General features: G+C 44.9%; 1 protein-coding gene across 4 annotated transcripts in view; it reads right to left on the bottom strand.

Moving 5' to 3' along the window:
• Nucleotides 1-18,082, bottom strand: part of SSBP3 (single stranded DNA binding protein 3) — a 136,693-nt gene extending 118,611 nt beyond the window's left edge. The window contains exons 1-4 of one of the 4 annotated variants that reach the window (XM_084636477.1): nt 17,662-18,082; nt 16,795-16,867; nt 16,525-16,586; nt 14,439-14,523 (exon numbers count right to left, since the gene is read on the bottom strand). In XM_084636477.1, coding sequence (XP_084492603.1) covers nt 14,439-14,523; nt 16,525-16,586; nt 16,795-16,867; nt 17,662-17,717 — 276 coding nt within the window. In that variant the 5' untranslated portion in view covers nt 17,718-18,082. The remainder of the gene's footprint in view (nt 1-14,438; nt 14,524-16,524; nt 16,587-16,794; nt 16,868-17,661) is intronic. The other 3 variants (XM_084636475.1, XM_084636478.1, XM_084636476.1) reach the window with 3 other exon arrangements.
• Nucleotides 18,083-18,319: the final 237 nt, after the last annotated feature.

The following is an 18,319-nucleotide window of genomic DNA, read 5'->3' as shown; positions in this document are numbered from 1 at the left end:
ACCCCTGTTCTGCTCCGTGCTCGCGCCCCAGACCATGCACCGTTGTGATCTCAAAAGGCACAAACTCCTGCTCATCCTCAAGCACGGTGTGTAATTTAACTTTCTGGTCAGAAAATAAAAGACGTGCTAATTCAGTAAAGCCAAGGAAACCTCTAAACTACACAGTGTGCTGAACTGGTAAGGCAGCGGCTACTCCTTGCTCCTCCCATCCTGCTGTATCAGGGCTTAAGCTTGCTACAAACCTCACTCTCAGCAAGTCACCAGGGTAAAACATCACCCCTCCCCCACAGTTAGCAGTAAACCAACAGCATTTTCAGTTTAAAGAAACAGCAGCACTCCCATCTCTGGCTCCATTTGGGGTTTTGTTTTGTTTTTTAAAAAAGGCTTTCAGTATTCTTCCCTTAACTCCCCTTCCACCCTCAATTCTGAATCTCGCAGCCTTTCACCACGAGGTGATCACAGATGATCACAGAGCGGGGAAAGTGCTCGCTAAGTTAACAATCTTCACAATTGTTCTGCGACCTGAATCAGTTATCGGGCACAATTATTGCTTCAACAACCCTGTTACAAGCCCTGCAGACCCACTCATTTCTGCTCATATAAATTGTGGCAGATTACAACATATAGGTCTGTTTACTCAGAACCTGGTGAGCAGGTTTCAATGCCAACTCCTGACAAAAGAAGCCAGCAAGTGACAAATGTGATCTGAATTTTACCTAGTTATGGCTGTGCTGTGACAGATTAGCTGACTCATGGGAAGGGGTTTGCATAGGTTGTCTGAAAAGCTGCATCCACTCACTCCCCGGATGGACAAAAGCTATTTGGTAGGCATGGATAGAAGAGGGAAAGCTGGAACACCTAGCAGAAGGTTCAGAAGCAATCTGGTTTCTTTCTACATGTCCTATAAAGGTTATGAAATGCACAATTTACATACCGTTGTCCTCTGGGTTTGGTGGATTATTTTAAAAATGGCAAATCAGAAGGGGTACTTTCCACTTTCCCCAAAGGTATGAAGAGATTGTACAAACTGACAAGTATTTTCAACTAAAATGACACCCTACCATTGTTATAATGTATTACTTCTTGTTGGAGCACCTGAAGGGTCCCCTCCAACTGAGGAGCCAGATCGCACTGTGCTGGGTGCTGTAAACACTCAGAGAGTCTATGCCCCAAACAGCTTACAAACTACATGGAGAAGTCAGAGTAAAATCAAAGACACAAAGGGGAAGGTCACACAACAGGTCAACAGCGGCACAACTGGGAACACAGCCTATGTCTGCCAAGTATCAAGTCGGTGCTCTGCTCACTAGACCACACCGCCCCGTAATAAAAGAACAGGTCGCAGAGCGTTTACAATCTGCATAGGCAAGCATTTCTCCCCTTGCATTCACTCGCCAGCGGTTTGGAACTGAAAAGGAAAAAAGGTCAGCAACGAGCTCTCTTGACAAAGTACTCTTTTTTCCCCCCCGGAAGGGGGAGTTCAAGTCACTTTTGATTCTACCGTAATTGGTAAACAAAATCACAAGCACCAGCAACGTGTCAAAAGTTTATGCTTTTAAAGGACAAGCTCCACTCTGAGGCTCCTACTAAATAGCAGGAATGCTTATCACAAAATGAACTGTATCTGTGGTTCTTGGGAGATGAAACCTCAGAAAGCCATCCAACTGAATAGTGCATCCAAAGCCATTTGTCAGGCGTTAACACTCAGACACCCAACATTTGATGTTTAGTTGCGCAAGAATGTATAGAACCAAGGCAGTTCTATGTCCATTCTCTCGCAGCTGGACTACAGTCAATCGGATAAACCAGTTTCAGCATTAGGTTTCTCTCCTCTCCCATTCTTTAATCCTCTACCTTTACATGACTCCTTAAAGAAAGGAAATTACCCAACAGTGGTACGGACACCGCCTCTAAAACCCTGTGCACAAGCAAGGATTCTGCACAATCAGTTGCCATTTAATTTATTCAGCATCTGGGCAAAGGTTACTTTTTATTCGGTTTTACAGGCTGTTGCAGCTGCAGCACACAAACGCATATGCGGTATTCTAAAAACCCCGAGTATTCGGTTCGCTTCCTAGGACTGGCCTGCAGCTGTTTTCAATGGAGCAAGAGGTGGTTTGAAAAGGGAAAATATGTAACAAAAGGTAGGAGAAAATCCAAGTTTCCAAGGTAAGGAAGGAAATGATCAGGAGAACAGGAAAGCCTCGCTCATACCGATACAAGTTGTACTGACCTAACAAATCTTCAATTGCCAATCAGAGAAGCAGACACACGTTTTCTCCTGAGGGCTGTTTTGCTTTGGTCTCATTTCTGTGGTTGGGTTTAGTATGTGGGTGCTGGTGGCCTGGGACATACAGGAGGTCAGACCAGCTGATCTGGTAGTCTCTTCCGGCCTTTCAACTCTAGAATGAAATTCTGCTGCCTCTGAACAAGAACCTTGCCCCACAAACACACCCTTTGCTGCACCCCTTGTAGTACCTGGCTGGCCCATACTGTTGGTTCAGAGAGCTCTCTGAGCGCCCCAATAAAAGAGGTCATCGTCACCCTGGCTTCATACGTGAACTGCATATGCACCTTCTGCTTCATTTTCTTTGTTCCTCTGAAAGGACCACAAAGGAAATGAACGAAGGCTTACAAGCTTTGGATTTATCCAGAGCTACAAATCTGTCAGCGTCTGGGCCCTAAAGAACACCCACCTCCGAACTTCCACTGAGACGGGGGTCAATCACAGACAAAACACCCAGAGCCCATGGAGGGATTTCTACAGCAAGCCTCTCAGAACAGCTCAGCCTGGGTGCTTGACATTACACATGGCTGTGTTTTCCTGAAGCAAACAATGGAATCCTGCATCACAAACAAAAAGTAGCCTTTTATACTGCCTGGGGAAGTGATTCCCACTCCCTAACCACCTACTACTCCTTGACTGGCTTCACTTTCCAAATGCCACCAAGGCCCCTCCAATGGTGACTAAAGCTAACAGTATGGGGGGCAGAAAGGGGGTTGTTGAAAAAATGACTCACTTCTGTATTACTGAAATCTCAGCACTAAACATCGATTGGCTAAAGGGTGATCAAAATGGCCATTAAGCAGGGGAAAGCAGGGAGGAGAAAGAATGATACAAAGTAACCCTCCTCCTGCTACCCCCAAAAAGCTAACACACAACACACGTGATCTCAGCAAGCAAGAACATTGTGTGTGTGTGTGTGTGTGTGTGTGTGTGTGTGTGTGTGTGTGTTGGGGGGCGGGGGGAGAGAGAGAAGAGAGAAAACACAGACATACAGACCTTTGAGCTTCTTAAGCCTTAGGTTGGGAAGTGTGATTTGCAACACCCACAAATTTTCCTCCTCCCCAACCCCCAAACAACCACCACATCCAACAAATCTATGATTGGATCATTTTATTTGCTACAAGAGCATTGTTAGATTTGGATCTATCAGCGGCCTCAGTTCGTGGTGTGCTCAACTTCAGAGCTGGGGGGTGGCACATGAATTCCATCTGCACGTGTTTCCTGGCTATAATACAAAGTGATTTACTTTGCTACTGATGGTCTTCGAAAGACCATTTTTTAAAACATTTTGTTTAATGTAACTTTTTTCCACCCAACTCTTTCTCGGGTTTAAATCCACAAGGGATTTAATCTGAAAAGTTTGCATCTTCCCACTATTTGTTGACATAAAATAAATGTGGCGGTCTTACTTTACAGAGGCAGTCAGAATCAGAGGGGGGGAAAAACGTCTGTTTCTATTTGAAACTGTCAAAATTAGCATTCAGTAATTAAAAATCACACCCTTTCTCTTAATAACCTAACCAGCATGATACAATCAGGTTGTGCCAACTCTTTAATCTAATTGACTAATTACAGATTTTAATTTAGTCAGTTACTGAACAACTGTTGACAATTTGTTTTCATTAGGGACAGAACAGGATAAATATTTAGGAACCCCAATCACAAAGAATATAGCCTAAGTTCTGCGCCATGACTTCAGAGTGCCCTAAACTTGTTTTTCCATCAATATCAACTAAACGAAGGTGCAACTATCCAACACTTCAATAATCCTTGCTATATGCACGTTATCATTCCAAGGCAAAAAGAGATGGTTTTGTCTGCAAGAACCGTCAATGCTATTAAAACAGCGCAACTTTAAACTGAGAGCTTAAATGAAGGGGTGTATTTTAATGATACAGTTTTGCTTTTACATATCTTAAATAAACTTGTCTGGACAGCTGATATTTATCAGCTTTGGCTCATTAAAAGGTGAACTTCTATGGGGAGGGCGGGGAGAGAGAGACCTAAAAAGTTACGTAAGCGTCTGCTTTGGAGACTATTGTTGAAACTCTTAAAGGCACATGGATTTATTCTTCTTGAAAAGACCACCATCCTTTCCCCTCAAATGCCTCCATCCAAAAAGAGATGGGTAGACATGTGCAGAAGATTGTAAAATCAGCATGTTGCTAGGTTGGGAGAAAATTCTACGTTCCTTTTAGGGGTTTTACAGATAATCCTGCAAAAGTGCCAAATGTTAAGAAAATTCCTCTGTTCCGTTACCTATTGGGAAACTCTGGCCCTACTGAATGGATATGAACATGCCTTGGAGACAGAACAGGCATATTTCTTACCAGGGAAGCAGTCTGTTTAGTTTGTGCCCGTGCAAGCATCTCCTTACCAAAGCCACAAGGGAGTGAAGTTTGCTGGCAATCCCCTCTGTCCATGTCCTCTTTTCAATGGAAACGTGACAAAATCGGATTCTTCAAAATTAATGCATGGAACAGGTTCTGCTCTTTTGCAGCAGCAGAACTGGAGTTCCAGCATCACTGCTACTGTAAAAGATGCTGTGACCAGAGAGTGCAGTACAGATGTAACTGACTTCCTAGTTGGTCACTGATCGGCTACAAGAGGCTCCTAAATGACGGCATTAGACTCCTGTCAACCCCAGCCTTTGGGGACAAATTTTTAAATGGTAGAGTATGCAACAAAGTGGCTAGCATGTGTGCGCACCGATGTCCTCTAACAGACGGAATCTGATTGGCCTCATAGGCGCCATATTGCTCATCACTTTAACGGACGCGAAAGGAGAGGTGCTTAAGACCAGCTCTCTGAAGTCCTGAGAAGACACGGTTGCACAGCGTAGCAACCACTATGAAGTCTTACGATATGGGTCTACTACACATAAGCCAAGAACAACAGCTCTTCATTGGTGCTGAAGAGGTACCAAGAACCATGCACGTGAATGGTCTAGAATAGACACTGAATACCCAGAACAACTGCAACACGATTTATCAACTGAGTCCATGGCTAGCCTACCTAATACACATCCAAACACTTTACATCTCTTAGGGCAGTGGTTCTCAATCAGGGGTATGGGTGCCCCTGGGGTACGCAAAGGTCTTCCTGGGGTATATCAACTCATCTAGATATTTGCCTAGTTTTACAACAGGCTACATAAAAAGTAGTCAGTACAAACTAAAATTTCATACAGATGAAGACTTGTTTTATACTACTCTATATGTTGAGCTGGAAGTATAATATTTATATCCCAATAGTTCTATTTTATAATTATATGGTAAAAAAGAGAAAGTCAGCAATTTTTCAATAATAGAGCGCTGAGTCACTTTTATATTTTTATGTCTGATTTTGTAGGCAAGTAGTTTTTAAATGAGGTGAAACTTGGGGTACGCAAGACAAATCAGACTCCTGAATGGAGTACAGTAGCCTGGAAAGGTTGAGAACCACTCTCTTAAGGGGTCACAACATCCTGCCTTCCACACTAAGATGCACAGATTTGAAATGGTAAACAATCCTGTACCAAGAACAGAGGACATTAACAAAACAGATCTTAACAGCTACAATGTACAATGTTAGAGCTACAGTTTAGACCAATGGATAGGGGGAAAAAAAGGAAAAAAAAAATCTTTAAAACATCAAGATCATCCCCTACAGACACTAGTTTAAAGGGCACCAAACAAAGGCATTGTGCAATCACATTTAAACTAGCACAGACTGCCAGGTTAGTGGAAGTTGTGGAAACAAGGCCACAAAAAAGCTGAGGTTTTTTTTGTTGGTAGTGAAGGAGTAATAGGAGTGGAGAATACCTCTACAGATACCTTAGGGCACATCACCTCTCTGAGAAGGCAACACCTTCCACAGTACAGCACTTGCAGAGAACAGTCTTGGCCTGAGGAGTTGGCAGCTTAGTTTTGAGAGTTCAAAAACCACTGTCTGGATCCTATACTTGGTGTGTGGCCATTGAGGGAGCAGGACTGAAATACATATTATCTTATTCTGCCCAGATGAGGCTCTATTGAAGGAGCCTCAGCTTGTCCCCTATTGATTAAATTTGTGTGTTAACACCAATAATTTAAGCCTTTTAGAAAAAAATATTAACACCACACCTGCTGTCTCTGCATCGTGTAAGGCAGTGGTTCTCAAACTGTGGGTCAGGTATGAAAGACACCCCTCCCCATATCCCCAGTCTCTACTTGAGCCTAACCGATCAGAGAAAAGACTTCCAGAGAGCAGTGACTGGGGTTCGGAGACACACCTAGACCCCTCCTGACAAGGGTGACAAGATTAAGATGTCTCCATTAGCATACAAAATGAAGAACAGAGTCAACTCCCCTAGCCCCATCTGCATGAAAGATGGGACAGGGAGACATCTCCATTTGCATACAGAATGGAGAATGGAGAACAGAGAACCGCACTGAACTCTGGGACCAGAAAAGCAGGGATGCACTGCATCATGGGGGATCTCTGCTCCAGATGTTAATAAACCTATGCCTGCACACACACAGCTCAGCAGTTACCAGGCCAATTCTAGTAATGAATCCTTGAATGATTTCCAAAATACTGAAGCAGCCTAGTTGCATTGTGAGCTCCCTGGAAGAAAACACCACCCATAGCGAAGAGTGATCAGCTACTATTGTCTAGCCTAAAGAAAACCCTTGAGTCATCAGTTTACCTATAAACAAATCTAGCGTTCTCCCTTGAACCATTTTATTTTCTCGACAAAAATCCCTACTCACCCTCCAGTCAGTGTTCTGATGCATGGACCCAAACTCTGCATCTGTTCCACTGGGCTCCATCTAACTGATTGTGCTGGGGGCTCTGCCTGACTCCAGCACTCAGGACCCTGAGCTACCACCATCACCTGGGAACCCTGAACAGTTCAAGCTCCATAGAGTGGATGAGCTCTCTCTCTCTCTCTCTCTATTTTCTTTTCTATCTCAGGTATTAATGTAACTTATGTTGGTTTAGGCTCTCCTTGGGGAGTTATCACTACTATTCAATAAAGAAGGGGGTGTCACACCTTAAGAGTGCTGATTGACCTCGTCTGTTCAGACCTGCTCTGTTAGTGCGTGTGTGTGCTCATCTGGTTCTAGGGCTGGAGGAACCCAACCCTGGGGAACCTAGGTCCTGCAGGGTAGCTCCACTGGGAGGGGACTTGCAGAAGGAAGGAGTAGAGCTCCATATGAACACACAAATGACATAAGTAGTACAGTAAGTCCTCATTTAAAGTCATCCCGGTTAATGTTGTTACATTGCTGATCAGTTCGGGAACATGCTCATTTAAAGTTGTGCAATGTTTCCTTATAACATCCTTCGGCAGCCGCCTGCTTTGTCCACTGCTTGCAGGAGGAGCAGCCCGTTGCAGCTGGCTGGCGGGGGCTTGAACCCAAGTGGACCAGTAGCCCCATTATCAGCTCCCTGCTCCCCTAAGTTCCCTGTACAGCAGCCGCCCAGCAGGCTAGCAATGGCAGTTCAGCTGTCCCTCCCCCACTGCCATGTGCTGCTCCTGCCCTCTGCCTTGGAACAGCTCTCCAGAGCCTCCTGCTTGCTTGGTGGGGGGGGGAGACGGAGGTAATGTCAGGGTTTCCCCCTGCTCCTGCACCCCGCTTACCCCATCTCCATAGAGCAGAAGGGACAACACAGGGTTCAGGACCAAGCGAGCTTCCTGGCAGGAGCTGTGGTCTCAGCTTGCTGATTAATTTAACAAGGTAGGGTACTTAAGAGTGGTGTCAGCATGCTTAAAGGGGAAACGCGCACCTCTCTCACACGCACAGGGTGCGTCTGTCTGCCATGCTGTCTCCCCTCCCTCCATTCATTCTGCCTTGAGAATGGCAACAAGGAGTGGGCTTAGCCAATTGTGGGCTTAGCCAATTACTAGTTAATCATTTCGCAGTAAGGCATTCCCTGGGAAATATCCCACCCTCTGACTCCACCACCTCAACCAAGCTTCACAATCATCATCACTGTGTACAGTATTTACTTGTTTGTTTAAAACTTATACTGTGTGTGCGTGCATATATATCACACACACTATACAGTCTTTTGTCTGGCAAAAAAAAATTCCCTGGAACCTAATCCCTCCATTTACATTCATTCTTATGGGGAAATTGGATTCGCTTAAAGTTGCATTTTTCAGAAACATAACCACAACATTAGGTGAGGAGTTACTGTACATTAATAGAATTACAGAACCCCAACCCTCAAACACCCCGAAGAGTAACCCTAATAAATGAGCATACCCAAAAGTAACGGGCACATCTGGTAACAGGGGTTGCCAGGACTAGCTTAGACATGCTAGGGCCCAAGCCCAAGGGCTTCAGCCCTGGGCATCAGGGCTTAGGTTATAGGCCCCCTGCCTGGGGCTGAAGCCCTTGGGCTTTGGTTTTGGGCCCTCACCTGGGACTGCGGGGCATGGGCTTTGCCCCCTCTCCACCCCCAAAGGCAGTGGGGCTTGGGCAGGCTCAGGCTTGGGACCCCCTCTTGGGGTCCTGTAGTAATTTTTGTTGTCAGAAGGGGTCCCAGTGCAATGAAGTTTGAGAACCCCTGGCATAAGGGATTTCCAAAAGGTACCATTTAACACAACAGGTGATTTTTAGACGTTCAAAAGAAAGAAAAAAACCATGGACTATTAGACATGTGAAGCAAATGAGATATTTTTGCAGAACCGGCCATACCATCTTTTCCAGGACTAATCACAGCTTTCCTTACACTGCCCATTAATCCTTTAGAAATGCATCTTTAAACAAGACAGGAGAAGTTGGACAGGAAGAGTTGGGTTGATTCACATTTTTAAAAATCATTTAAACCATTAAAAAAAAAACCCAGTGCTTTATTTTACATACAGACACAATCTAATGATCTAGTATTCTTACCCCAGCAGCCGCCATAAGGGGGACAGACACCTTTTGAAACCTATATATGAATGCAAAGGTGGGGTGGGAGGGGTGGAATTGGTTTTTGTGTTTTTTTCAAATCTCGTGACCAAAGAGCGATTTTTCTCGATACTTCTCGCCCTCTCAAGTTCAGCTTGAAGGAGGTTGTGCAGACAGAATAATGCCACAAAAAGTATGTAGCGACAGTCAACTAGATTTAAGTTCATTTTCTGTAGCTTGAGGCCAAAATCGACTAAAGTGGTTCTGGTGATCAAGTTTTCTGCAATTCCCCATTCTATGTATTAGCTATTTGACGGAAATTCACTGCGGTATTTAAACTGGCAGTCATCACAGCTAACTCAAATTGTATTGGCTTTCACAATGTTGAAATGCTGAACTGCAACCATCAATCGGCCAATTCTGAGATAACGTGGTGGTTGAAATTCTCTGTCATGCTGTACAATCCCTTTGTAGCTCACCGGCTCAGAAGATGCACAATGAAACCTGCAACAAGAGTGTCTGGCAACACAGCGCACACTGTAATATGAGTGTGCTTACAGAGGGGCTTTGCCTAGAAGCAAGATAAAGGCAGCCGTGCCAACAACAGTAACCTCCAGAGAGAATATAACATTTTCTATTGGAAATGCACACAAAAATACTGAAACTGGAGACAGATTTTGGATATTTCTCCCTCACACTCCCTTTTGATGTTTTCACAACCCCAAAATGAAGCAGAGAATAAAATGTATCCAATTCGACCAGATTCCCACTGCACGCAAGATCCAAAAAATAAAGTACATTAATTGATAAGGATTGCATACAAAGTTCAGACAAGGTCAAATTAGAAGAGTCCACTGGAAATCAACGTATGCGGCTTAAAATGAACATAATTTTTAATGCTTTTTACTATTGGATCAACTGTTTCTGTAGATGTTGTGGAATAGGCTGGCTATAGCAAAGCTACAGACAAGAATAATTTATTGAGGAGTGTTGGCTTTTCACACACACTGGAAAGCTACAGTGTTTGGCTTGGTCTGGATAGAATAATGACCCCTAACACAATCCCGCTCTTATACATTACGCTCCCACTACCAGGTATTATGGCACAGCATCTCATCCAAAGCACAGCATCTTTCAAACTAAGCTAAGAGCTCAAACTCTGTGGAAACGGCATTTCCTAACCAGGTGAGGACCTGGGTTAATCAAGACGTCATGAAAAGTCGTGAGAGACTGAAGCGAAAGAGTGATTTTTATTTAAATATTAAAATGTGATGGGGGAAATTGGTAATTTCTCCTGCTGCTACTATTAGTTTTCATAAGGTTATATTGGGAAGTGAAATGGAAATTACACAGCATGCAAATACCACACTTAACGCTCTGCTAATGAAGCATGCTGCTGCTCTTACTCCGAGCGTGTGTTCCCTAAGCCAGCTGATCTTGAGAGATGTGCCTCTTCATGTGGCCAAATGACCACACCTCCAAGGTAAACAATGGGAAAGCAGCATGGAAGGGAAACTTTCCAAGTTTGAAGTGTATTTCAAACTGGTGTATGATTTCTGTGCTAGGCACCAGGCATGAGCGGTTCTAAGACCAAAACATCTAGAGCTGATTATTTTACAGTGCTCCATTTACACAAAGGTGAAAGTTGAGAGTAGTCCACAAGTGTATATCGGAGCAACTGCAAAGTCTATTGGTAAATAAATGTCGTTTTATGCATTGCAGACATGTGCAACCTCCAAAAACCAAGTTCTGTAATTGGTGATGATTAAACAATGTTCTACAAATCTGTGACATGCTGTATAATGGGTTATTTTTACCACATCCAACACACACTATTAGTTATCTGGCCACTCTGTTCATGATTTGCAAACCGCACAGGAACAGTACTGCCAGCCCCTTCACACTCAATGAGCAAGGGATAAGGAATCAAACCCTGGTTCGAACCACTGAGCAGCCCCATAACTTTAGGTCATGCAAGATTTGCAGGCAGTTCTTCACACATTTTCAACACTCCTTTCAGCTTCAGCAACAGATGTTCTGCTTTGGAACAGTAATTTAAGAGGAAGTTCAGAAGGTGACAAGAGCCTCCATTTAGACTTCGGCGCTCCTTAGTAACCCTGAGGGGATAAATTTTCCCCCGACTCCACCTCCCCAAACAAGAATATCCTCTGCCTCCTCATCCTTCCACATATTACATAAACAAAGACTGGGACGAACACCACCCTACAACAGAACTCCCAATGGAAAAGACCAGTGCGTCAACAAGAGACAGCTTTGGTGTTGCCATTAAAGGAGAATCTAGCATCACTGCCCCATGAACGTGCTATGTCTCTCTGCATTTTCAGAGCACTCACACAAGAGCCATGGGCCATGTACCTGTCTCTCAGAGAAACGGGTTCCTATTCACATAAAAAGGTTATCGTTTGCTCTCTTTCTTTGGTCAATATTTAAGTTTTATACAGGTAGTTTCCTCACCCTGTAAAGTACACTACATTCTCCTGCTGTGAAAACATTGATTCTTGAGGAAAAAACCCTTAAGCATCTGCAGTAAGCAACAACGTGAAGCAGAAACGTAATCAACCACTTTAAGGCCAATGAGAGGATGATGAGAATAAACTGTAAGTAAGAGAAGGGAGAGGAATGGGGAGAAAGCAAATCTTCTTATGAGTCTTCATAATAAAACTAAAAAGGTAAAGTATTAGGGCTGTTATGAAACTGTATTACACTGAGAATCAAAAAACAATCAGGATTGTGTCTATTTGCTGTAAGCTTAAAGCAACATGTATTAAAGAAGTCTGTGACTCTAATGCACTCATGCCTATTGTTAGAATTATTACCAAGCTAAAAAAGATTAATTTCTCTAAATACACTAAATCCTCAGACACTATTGTAAGGCTGCTGCTAGCATTGCTATATCTTGGCTGTGAATACCATCAAGCACACCTTTGTTGTGCATGTAAGACCCACCCCAAAAAAAATCTGGCTTGCTGTGCCAATCATGGAGTCTTAACACAGTCAGGAAACTGAAAATTACAGAAGAGATGCTTCAAGAATAACTGTCCACTAGGACACAGCTGCAATCTCCAGCAGAGTTTTCAGGAACTTGAGTTATCAAAGTTAGCCTTAATATGAAAGGTCTGCTGGCAAGTAGTCAGTCACTTTGTATCTCATGCTCTTGATTATGAAGTCTAAGCTTTTAATTCAATCTATCTAAAAAACAATACATGAAGGACCTTGCCACATCATTTGAAATATTCTGAAATCTGCAGTGCATACGGAATGGCACATGTGATACAAGAGTATTCACCAATGGTCAGCAAGTCACAAAACAAAATTCCAAGGAAGAGAGGAAAAATCACAGTAGAACACACAGACCCAAGGAAATCAGAGCAATTTCTGCCGGTTTCCCCTTGTATTTCTCTAGGGGACAGCTCAGCAATTCCCGATTGGCTTATATCAAGGGGGAATTCTACTTCTGTATCCTGAACCACTATTGAGACATTTATTTTTTAACCGGTTCTGAAAACATGTGCTAGCTTGATGGAAACACCACCTTTAACACATTCACAGCAAATATTTTCAAACAGCACTTCACTATTTATATCCCATGAGCTTTCATGCTTTGCCACCCCAGCAACAAATGCCTCACCAGGCAACGGATGGAGCAGTTGGAGGTCTTTAGTGTGGTCTGGAACTCATCCACTGCGTCATATTTACAGGACAAAACCTTACATATGTTCTAAAGGAGACTGGCAGATGCACAGGCAGGTTCACGGCAGTAACAACAGGAAAGGAAAAGGTTCTGTACCATTTTCTCCTGAAGATACTATGAGAGCTGGACAGGAAGAAGAGGGCTGCTGTTGCTGATAGTAAAATGAAGCTCACTGACATTTTCCTGTAGCAACCTAGCCCAAGCTTGCATCAATTCCTCAGTTCACATTCCACGGTCACTATCCTAACAACTTATGTTCAAGTTCATGTGAATGCTAGAGTCTTAATTGAGCAGTCTCGTCTGCCCAGGAGCATTTCCCCTCTCCACAGCTCCACCCTTTATTACCCTGGATTCCGCCCTGGAAGAGGTCATGGTAGAAGTGACACTGATGACAGAGGAAGATTCCCACTAGTCAAGTCTGATTTAAGTGCCAAATTGTTTCATAAAACACTCAGAGCACCAGCAAGATTATCTGGCTACTGCAGTTTTAAAGGTGTACCTCGGAGGCCATGCTGATATGACCTGATCCAAAAAGAACAAAGTCTGCTCTTATCAAGCATCTTAAAATCCTTCCACTCTGAAATCACCACTGCCAACAAGCCAGGGTCTTTAGAACAATTCCATCCCAGAGACTGACAATTTGCAAAGTTTGCCTAGGAGTACACATAACAGTCAGCCTAACATGTCCACCAACAGTTTCAGAAGGCTGCAAAGCCTCAAGCAACAGCAGCCCTGTGACTTCTAGTCATGGAGTTGCTCAGGAAGCATTTTGCCCTGTATTACCGAAAAAAAAAAAAAAGCCAGCTGCCGATACCCTTATTATGCACATCTGTTATTTACCTGGGATCCCCTGGACATAAATCTGAAGAACAAACAGTCACTGCTTCACATCCAATCCCAGAATATAGCCTGTCCAACCTGTTCACTCCCAACCAATACCTAAATCATTTTCAAATAATTTCTCTCTTCCAGACACTCCACAGCCCTTAAAAACCGGACCTTCAACAAAAACGGGTTAAATAAAAAGACTGCAATGCAGTCTTAATGAAATGAAGTACCTTTATATTGATATTTTTGAGACAGGATTATTGGACGTCCAGCGCAAGCTTCCTAGTAGCCCTAAGTGCACTTTGTCTGCAATGAGTGGAGAGTCCGTGCCCCCCCCCCGCCACTAAAGAAACTGCACTTTGAAGATTTCCCCCTTTTCAGATCCATAGATTACATACCAGCCTTTTTGTTGCACAGAAAAAGGTAAAGGAGATGTCCTCAACATAAGAAATCTCAGTAGTGCTCCCCCAAAGCACAGCTACAGTAATGCTTTGGTGTCCATTGTTATACAAAACTACTTAATTCCACCAATAGTCGGAATACCTTTAAGCACTCAAGATAAACATCTGAACTAATTTACATAATTGCAACATTATGGAATACTGTTCAACCAAGTCAGAACACTCGTGATTTAAAAAAAAAAAAAGTACGGCCAGTTGGCTAAGTTTGCTTTTGGTGTGTTGAAGAGGATCAAGCTATCTGACCCCCTAATTACAACAAGGATTAAAAATTGGTTACTCACGTAATCATGAAAGGCTTTTGCTTCACTTGAATGTTCACAAGTATCTCGCCTTTCAGGAGCTGCACAGTAAAGGTCCCAAAATACACTGCATGGCAGAAAAAGCAAAACAGGATCCAGTTACTAATTATTACCTATATACTAAACAGCAAATATACAGGGCCATAGTACAAACTGTGCCAACAGTTCAGTAAAGGTAAACAGCTTTCCACCTCAATTGGCCTGTAGTCGAGAACATTTAAAGTCCATCAGAATCATGCATCCCATTTCATTCCATTCAAACCTTCTAGCAACAACTCCAAATAAAAGCATTTCAAACTGGGTCACCTTAAACATTTTAAGAGACAAAATTAGTCCTGGTAACAGTTACAGTGAGCTGGCAATCTGCTGAAATGAAGAAAGGTAATTCATGGACTTCTAAAACCTCAACTTAAGAGGTTATCAACATTGTCATCTCAGGATGCCTCTTCTCTCCTACCCCCAAAAGGTGTTCCAGTAACCAGCTGTTTCAGCTTGTTCAAACCTCCTTTCTACACTTAAAATTTTGAGCAACCCTTTACAAGAATCCAGTCTGGAGCTTCAAGTTCCAGTGTTCATCTACTGAACCTCGAAATAACGTTTCTCACATGTAGGAAGTATTCCCACAATGAGTACAACCCAAACACAGAAATTTCACTTTGGCATGGGAAGCCATACATAAAATTCTCTTTGATCGCTTTGGTGTTGACTGCGCACAGGATTTCTAGTTAAGAACATCTCAAAGCGCCCCTAGACTACTCTCCCTCAGATACAGAGAGCCCCACTCAGCATAGCATGTAGGTACTGACTCATTACTTCTTGTTGACCTGCACTGATTGCAGGGCAGCATCTTGCCACTTGAGAGCCTGAAGTTGACTGGATGGCAATCCAGTGACAGTATTAGCATATATATGGCAGCAGGCAGAGAGAATCCCGTTTTGCAGGATCCAAAAGCCTTCATTCTATACCATGTTCCCCGAACCCTTCTTCTTTAACCATGTTACCCAACATGCAGGCAGGGGCAGAAGTTAGACTGCCTATGTATGCAACATAACCCAATTCCCTCCACAGGTCCAGTAATACCACAGATCTGATCTTCCGAGACGAGTCTACTCTATATGCTTTGTATGTCATAAGCATCCTGCACTAAGTTGGCAAATGCAATTAGGAACTGGTTTTCTCAGTTTATACAACATTCTCCATGACTGGCTGCAGGGGAACTCACAGCGGCTCCAGTCTCAGCCACTCCCAAACGCAAAGTGTCTGCTCTGGAAAACTGGGAGGCGTGTATGCCTGGTTTTCCTGAATTTTGGCAATATGACCAAAATCTCTCTCAGTCTAGCCAGTATGTTTGTTTGGTTTTTTATTTAAAACAAAAACAAAAACAAAAACAACACACCTGCCGCATGCTCACAACGCTACTGCAAACTTTAAATGAAAAGGCATTTGAAATCCATTGACAGTAATTCATAGACGCAATTAGTCTTCCCTTGCTTCTCAGGGCAGAACAGTAGATTCTCCAGAAACTTAGGAGCCCTGCAAGTTTGCCACAACAAAACACCTTTGCCAAAGATAAGCCACAAAAACAGACCTCTTATTGGGTCTGTCTAACTGATGTCCACCAGTCGGCACTGAATGGAAAATGGCATCTCCTCCCCTCACCCAAAAAGAGCCCCCAAAAGATCAAGTCATCCTGAATCACCATCTCAAAGAAAGCAAGAGATCCTTTCTGCCCTTGCTTTAGAATGATGCAGAGGGACAGGCAAGCATTTATTTTGATACCCTGACTATCCAGTGAGAAGAAGAAAGAAACCAACAGGAAGTTCTCCCCTTCTTCCTTATAACAAAGGACAAGTTTCTACTCATGCCAAAGGAAAAAAAAAATTTTATCCCTTAATAAAAGGCCACAGTTCACCACCATACCCTGTTACTACACAGCATTTATTTATCAAATGAGACACGGATCAAGCCAAAACTTTTACCTAGGCTATTTTTTTTCTTCTTACAGACGGGTTAAGATCAAACATTTTTCTTTTATTTTTTTCAGGGGGAACTAGGAATGCACACTTACCACCACCATGAATGTAGAAACCCAGGAGGCTCTCCTAGTGTGATATTTTTTTCCCATCGGATCTACAAACAAGAAAGCGTGCAAATCGGTTAGATGAGGCGGAGCGAGAGGAGAGAGGACGCTCCTCCAAATAGCCAGGAGGCTCTGAGGCCAACTAGCAATAAATGGCAAAAGGTGATAAAAATTCAAAATGGAGGCCACAGTGGCTGCTTCTGAAAACAAAGGCTATCAGGGGAGGGGGGGGGGTCAAAAATAAATAGAGACACTTACCTCTGATAAAAAGGTCTGTGCTGATTTCTGCGCTCCTACATGCAGCAAATATTCATAGACGTATAAAGCTAACCTGTAAAAGTACAGAAAGAGAGAGACACCATTACACTGGGAAATACTTCATGAAACCGTCCCACTCCGACAAAACAGTGCCTCCTCTCCTGGGAGATGCATGCCAAATCCTATGGCAGGAAAGGCCCCACCACCACCCCCAGAGTGGGAGCGATGGAAACTGCCCCTTCCTCTACCCCCCTCCCGCCCCAAAAGTTGACCCTACTTTCGTGCAGGAAACAAAATTACTTCTCAAGGCACATGCACAATCCAGCATGCAGCCAGCATCCCCAGTCACTGAGCCAGCCGCGGGCAAGCCAGAGCCCCAGCAACTCCACACACACACACAAAAGGGGGGGAAAGGTTGGTTCAACCCTGGAAGTGCATGAGGAAAGCTGAGGGTATAAGGATACAGGGAGGGGGCGGGAGGACAGAATGCTTCGTCTCCAGTCCCTTTGCCCCAACCTCCTCTGCCTGCCCCAGCTTACAAACTCCAGCAGCCAGCACTAAGCCAGGGGGCCAGACGGGGCACAGAGGTGGGAGCAAGTGATCGTGCCCAAACAAAGCCCCTCGCCCCTTACACTTGCATGGACGGACAGACAGGGTCAGACAAAAGGACGCGGTGGAAGCAGCACGTCCCCGTCGTCTCGTCCCGTCCGTCCCCGTCCCCCCGCCCCGGACAGAGCAGCAGCCAAGTCTGAAAAATGCCCTAAGGGAGACCCCGTGAGAGCGGAGCCTCCAGCCCAATCCGAACCTCCAGCTCCCCGAACCCCGCTCCAACATCGGGGCTCGCCCAGCGCCGCAAGCCCCGCTTACTTTTCTCGAGCCTGCCCGTCCGAGGGCACCGCCGAGCCTTTGCCTTTGGCGAACATGGTCCGCAGTAAGGAGGAGGCGAAGCCGCCACTGGCTCTGCCGCCGCTGCCTGGGTCTCTTCGGTGCCGCTTGGTCTCCCAGCCCCGATCCCCTCGCTCTGGCTCGCCCCGGCCTTGGCTGCCTCCCCGCTGGCTCGCTCCGGCTCCAGCTGTCAAAGCCCCAGCCCCAGCCTGGCCCCCATCACCCTGGAACCGCTCCTGCCCCAGCTCCTTCCCCGGCCGCCGCCGCCACCACCACGGCTACTCCGAGCTCAACCGAACGTGGCTACCCTGGGATGGAACGCGGCGGGCGTCAACGTTCCACAATTGATACACGCCCCGGCCAATCGGCGACCGGCGGGGGGCGGGGCCGCCCCGCCCCCAAGCGGCGTGTTAAGGTAACACGGAGCTAAAGGCGAGAGCTGGGCTCTTCCGTGGTAGGCGGAGGCGGCCGCCTTCAGCCTGCCTCGTAAAGGGCCCCATGGGGTGTGGGGCTTCTCCTGCTGCTGGAGGCCTGGGGGTGTGCTGGTCCTGCCTACCTCACCCTCTGGCTTCCTCTTCCCTCCCAGTGTTCCCACCTATCTCCCACGTGCCCTGCCCCCTAATCCCCCCCCACCCACCCG

The sequence above is a fragment of the Lepidochelys olivacea genome, assembly GCF_965140295.1.
Source record: "Lepidochelys olivacea isolate rLepOli2 genome assembly, chromosome: 8".
Classification (NCBI taxonomy): domain Eukaryota; kingdom Metazoa; phylum Chordata; order Testudines; family Cheloniidae; genus Lepidochelys; species Lepidochelys olivacea.
This window is presented reverse-complemented; position numbering and strand designations above follow the sequence as displayed.